Genomic DNA, 6,436 nt, shown 5'->3' with positions numbered 1-6,436 from the left:
TGTGTGTGTGTGTGTGTGTGTGTGTGTGTGTGTGTGTGTGTGTGTGTGTGTGTGTGTGTGTGTGTTTGCTGAACAGTTAAGTGATTGAAACCAGCGTGGAAATTATTCTTCCTGAAACTCAATTAATTGCAAACAAGTACATCGGCCTAACCTAAGCAATAATATGTCTTATGTAAAGAAACTTGAAAATTAAACTTGAAAAAATTATGAAGATGCCTTGACTATTATATTAGCATGCACAATTTCCCATTTGCTCCTAATCGCAAACATATGCACTCACACATATCCATCATCGAGATATACAGTTGCACACTCAAACTGACTCATAATTACATTTATGCATATGTGTATGTGCCATTTAATATACATTTATGTATACTTACCGACATATATATATATATGTCTATATGTATGTTGCATGTATACATGTATGTATGTAAATATGTATGTATGAAGGTACGTAAGTATTTATGTACATATATTTACATAGATATGAATTATTTCTCTAAATACAAGCATGTACATTTACGTTTACTTAAAATTCTCTTTCAATTTATCTTTTCAGTGGATTAACCTGGATTAAAAAGGATTACTTTCAAATATGGATTTACGTGCCTGGACAGTACCTTTGGCGACAAGCTGGTTTGTGGTTCTTATGTTATTATTGGATGTTTCAATTGGATCCACTGCAGATTTGCACGCGCCGTGTTACGCTTGTCGCATATTCAACATCATGCAGAGGGACAATCCCAAACATGACCCAAAGGTATTTCGTTACGCTTACAGTTTTACATTATTCATTACCTGCTTGAAGTTTAGATTTGAATTTATATAAAGCAATCATCGCTTTCTTAAGAATACACACAGGAAAAATAATCGAGTCAATTTTTGTTCGGTAGCAATTTTCATGGAATATTCCATAGGTTTGTTATTTACCTACTTTATTTAAACGAGCAGTAAATAATACGTTTAATAACTATTCGGCCCATGACCTTCAGCCATTACCAAACGTAGGAATCATATCGATGGATGCTCTAGGCATCGATTTGTTTTATTTGAAATCTATTTAAAATGAGGCAGTATAATGTTACAGACAAAACATTGACGCAGTAGATGATGTTCTACTTTCAGCAAGACGGATAAAATGGGACGGACCTAGTTCGAACGTCGATGATCATCTGCTAATTTGTTGTAGAGAACATATGTAACGTGGAACAAGGTAAGGATTGAATGTAAAGATGGGCTACTATCAGCAAGTCCTGGACGGAAAACTCATCATCTCCACACTGAAGAGATTTCTTAAATTCCGTGCAGCAATGGAATAAATGAATTGTTAGTAACTTTGAGTAGTCACAACCCTGGTGTCAGTTTCAAAAATGTATTATCAACAATACATGTAAACATGTATTGAACATATATGGAACTCAACACGTTTCTCTCAACCTATTTCAGTCATATGTTATCCTGTTTATACAACGCGTCGTCATTCATTAGAAACCTTGGAACAATTTTCATGTTATCAAATATTTAATTAAGGATAGGCTAATCATAGATACAGCGTTTTCCTGTTGCATTTTGTTTTGCATACCGTCAGTTTGAATTGCAGATATGTCTTAAGATCTGAGAAAACATTGGTTACAAAATGTAAAGTAACTCCAGTAGAGCAGCTTCTTTTTTTCTCTCAGGAAATACAAATAGATGAAAGATACGCATAATTATATAATTCTTTCTGTAATCACTAAACATGCAAGAAGTAGGCATATCATTACCGACGAACCAAACGACCAACGTAAAGAAAAATAGCTTTGAAAATGTTGTTTCTGGTAGGAGACATGACATACCTATGATGACTGTGATTTTATGTCTGCATCTTCATGGACATCTTGGTTATAAAACAATGACTAACATAAGAAAAAAGTATTTTATAATTTCATTGAATGTAAATAAAGCAGCGAGCTGGCTGAATAGGTAGCATGCTGGGCAAAATGCTTTGCGGCATTTCATCCTTCTTTACTTTCTGCGTCGACTTTGCTTTCATTATTTTGGGGTTGATAAAATAAATATCAGTTGAACACTGGGCTTGAAGTAATCGACATACCGCCGCCACTGAAATCGCTGGCCTTCTGCAAAAGTTTGAAACTATCATTGACTGCAAACAATGGGGCAGCTGGAGCAATAAGTAGAATGTTGATCAATTAATATCACCGTTCTATGGATTTAATTGGACATAGATTCTCCTCATTCAATGTGATTTCAAATCCAACTGCGTTAGACGTCGAATACAAAATGTTAACCATAATTCTAGTCGTGCTACTAAGTTTTAGAAATCGATATTAGCTCATAATTTTCGGTCGATAACCACAACAATTATTTCTGGGTTTAAAACAATTTTCTTTCTCACTCAACCTGATCGGTGACAGAATATTTCGACAGCTTAGCGAAACGGAGCAATAGTCGAAGAAGTGAGAACCCATCATTTCCACAGTCATGTTGGAATATTATTTCGACGTAAACGGATTTGATGTAATTCTGGGTCTTTCACTCTTTCTTTCCGTTCGCTTCATTTTTTACTCGCTCCTGACTACTCTACCTATACACACTCCCGCTCGGTCACACACATACACACGCGCACACGTACACACATGCACACACATACACACACACACACACACACACACACACATATATGTATATGTGTGTGTGTGTGTGTGTGTGTGTGTGTGTGTATGATTTTGCTTTTGGTTTTATGTGTGTGTGTGCACGTGTGTGTGTATGTGTTTCTCTGTTATGTTTCCTCTGTGTGTACATGACTATGCATACATGACAGAATAAATGAGAAATGCATATTGTATGTGTTTTAGGGTTCGACCCTACTTCGAATCAGAGAAATACATGTTCTACTATCACTTCACTTCAAGCAAACATTTGTAAGTGAAATTTACCCGACAGGTTCGAAAACATATTAGATAAACTGAACTTGCTCCCTTGTTGTAGACAAAAAAAAAAATAAAAACTCAAGTCATTTTAAAACAAACACGTAGCCTTCTTTCTCTTTGGTAGAGTATTGCGAGCAAGTTGAACAGTCTTCAGTGTCATGTAAATTTTGCCATAGTTATGTCGCTAGTTACAGCGGCCAGAAAAGGGGCCTTTGTCCATCTCTGAGTAACATTTTAAGAGAAAAAAACACAGCATGTCCAAAAACATAGATCTTGTGGCATGTTTCAATGCAAGTTTCATTCATGTCTTAGACAAAGAGATGGGTTATACCCAAACTTTGAAAGAGAGGGAAGAATTTATCACTGAATAAGAAACCTGGCGGAATACTAATTCCAAGAAAGCGGTAATCTTAAACTGTGCGACCAATTATTACTCCCACTCAAATAATCTGAGGCGAACTTTGGAATGGGAAGGAGTCAAAAAGTAGGATATTGCATGACTTTCCATCCGAAGTTCTAACTTTACCGTCAGTGCCTCAAACAGGAGAGAGGTACATTATCGGTCCTCTTATAACATAGGGGCAAATACGAACACGACAGAAATTCAATGCCGACAATGTACCAGAATAAATACATCGACCTCGATTTTCAGTTCGAATACGGATCCTTTCCGAACAGCAGCGAGCTATGCGTCCGCCGAGATTTGTCAGAAAAGTTACCACAGGAATAACTGGCTTGTGGCGGCCAAGCGTTCGCAGCGACGTCGCTTTTTGATCCTTCGATGTCGGCTCTTCCTATCATTGCGAAGCAGAATTCGCAAAGCGTTGGATTATCACCCACTAACGGGGAACGTGAGCCGAGTTTAGACCGTCGTGAGACAGGTTAGTTTTATCCTACGATGCATCACGCGTACGCAGCGCCCCGTGTCACGTCGGGTTCCGCACGTCACGCGTCGTTCGTCGATGCCACCGACGAATGATCAAAATTTTGCGCTCATTACAATTTTAAGAAAAATGGGCGCATATTCTGTTAGAGAAATATTTGTTTATAACACAAACATGTGATTTCAAACAAAGCAAGCTGCATTGTGAGGAAACAAAAGGTGTCTCTTCTAGTTAAGATGATATAATGTAACAACAGGCCTAACTTTTATTTTGCGTGTTGGAATAGTAAGGGAACAATTGTTAACTTTATAATCATGATAATTTTCTAAACATTAATTTTAACTATCTCTCATTTTTATATCATTAATCATTTCAAGAATTTAATTCAATAAAAAAGATACAACAACGGAAAACATAACTCATTTGATTTCCTGTGCTGCTGAAATAATATACATGCATGCACACACACATGGACACATAAGCGCATACATAAACACACACATAAATACCTAATGCGCGTGCATGAGCTGTGTCAGAGACGGAAACGCCGAGGGGAGAAAACCACTTGGTAAACTCAAACCTTGGATAAAACGAGAGCAGTCATTGTCAGACGGAAGATCTAATCCGAGGGCTTGTAGGTGAATATCTTCCGTAAAAGAAAATCTTCTGCAAATTATACGCACGCGAAAACACACACATGCACACGCACTAAAAACATTCATATATATGTCAGTACTATCTTTCTCATTGTTATGATGTTTTATTGCCGTAGGGGACTTCTGGTACATTCATTAACCAACTGTCTAATCACGAACACGTAATCCACAATATCTCTTCTCTTTAGCTTCTATGATTCTGTATAATATATAGCTGTGCATACGACACTGTATTTCTTTATAGCCACACAGGGCCTAACACAGAGTGGACACTGTTCTCTATCTCCAGCACACATACAAAATTATACAATTCAGAACCGTCCATTCACGGGGGTGATCGGATTCCACCACAACACACTTCTGTCAGCCCGTAGGACATGGGTATATTAGTGTACAGCCAGTGTTACTACTATTGGGAGAAAGTGGGAGTTCGAAGTTGAGTTCAGTTATGGTTGTTGCTGTGGAATAGGTTCATATGTATATTGTAGACACATATTTGTAGACATAACGTTTCACAGTGTATATAAGTATATGTATACCTACGCACACTCATACATACACACGCATATACATGCACATGAATGTATGTATGTATGTATATATATATATATATATATATATATATATATATATATATATACAAACATCTACAGACAGACTGGTTGAATTAGTTTCTGAGATGAAGAGAGATTGTATGGGATGAGGGTGAGGCATATATAATGAGGGAGAATTTAGGCTTATAAATGGATGACGTGTATGTAAATGTATTATGAATAAGGAAATTATGGGCCGCTGTGGACAGCGTAAACTGAGTGTTTACACTCATTGCATCTTACGAAATCTATATTAAGTTTCATATCTTGCCAATATTTAATGATGTAATCAGAGCAAGATTCATTATATATTCCCAGTCGAAAGCAATACACATCCTTTAGATCATTAATTTCCTGGCAAAGTTGAAACATCATTACGTGTTTTTCTCCCCCATTATCTAAGTAATTGGTGATGATGAAATCGTTGCTACCTGCCTTACTGCATTAATAATGCTTGAACTCATGTCTATGTTGAGAATATCTACTAGAACACAGTTCCTTCGGAACCAGATCCGTATTCTTGATAGATACACACACATACACAGACGCACGCACATACACATGCACGCACGCACGCACGCACATATATACAGATATAAAGATGTACATATGTGCGTGAGTCTGTTGATATATATATATATATATGTATATATATATATATATATATATATATATATATATATATTATATACATGCATGTGTGTGTGTAGAGAGAGAGAGTGAGAGAGAGAGAGAGAGAGAGAGAGAGAGAGAGAGACTGACATACATACATACAGACAGAAATATACAGAGAACACGAGAATCAAAATGATCGATGAGTAGACACATCTTTTTTTATACACACAACCCCCCACACACACACACACACACACATGTAAGTATGTATGTATGTATGTATTATATGTATATGAATTGTCATGAGTACAGATGCTGATGAATGAGTACAATGAAAAAAATTGTAGACATAATGTTTCACAGTATATAGTTTCATATTGTATGTCTGTGTGGTAAATTCTCTTGTGGTTTGATTTGACTGTCTACTGCCATTCCGTAATCGCAGCAGATATATACCAAGTAAGCGACTACCGCGGATACAATCGCCAATATGTCTGTATAATGTATGTATGTATGTATGTATGTATGTATGCATGTGTGTATGTATATATACATATATATGTATGTATGTATACATGTATGTATGGATATATGTATGTATGTATGTATGTATGTGTGAGCTGTGAGGAAGGACGCTACATAATACAAAAGATAGAGGGAAAGAAACACGTGCTGTATATAAAAAAAAGAACGCAATATTTCGTAAATTATATAATATTCACCAATTTCACAAAATCACAGACACACACACA

At 36.4% G+C, this 6,436-nt stretch overlaps 1 protein-coding gene across 3 annotated transcripts in view; it reads left to right on the top strand.

The window, feature by feature from the left end:
* The window catches only part of LOC128247348 (uncharacterized), a 249,604-nt gene that overhangs the window by 134,145 nt on the left and 109,023 nt on the right, over positions 1 to 6,436 (top strand). For all 3 annotated transcript variants that reach the window (XR_008263744.1, XR_008263743.1, XM_052966589.1), the window contains exon 2: positions 566 to 766. Coding sequence is in view for 1 of the 3 variants with exons in the window: in XM_052966589.1 (XP_052822549.1) it covers positions 566 to 766 (201 nt within the window). In the remaining 2 variants the exon portion in view is untranslated. The remainder of the gene's footprint in view (positions 1 to 565; positions 767 to 6,436) is intronic.

Source organism: Octopus bimaculoides, chromosome 3 (genome assembly GCF_001194135.2).
Source record: "Octopus bimaculoides isolate UCB-OBI-ISO-001 chromosome 3, ASM119413v2, whole genome shotgun sequence".
Taxonomy (NCBI): domain Eukaryota; kingdom Metazoa; phylum Mollusca; class Cephalopoda; order Octopoda; family Octopodidae; genus Octopus; species Octopus bimaculoides.
Note: the sequence above shows the minus strand (reverse complement) of the source record. Positions and strands in the feature narration are given on the sequence as shown.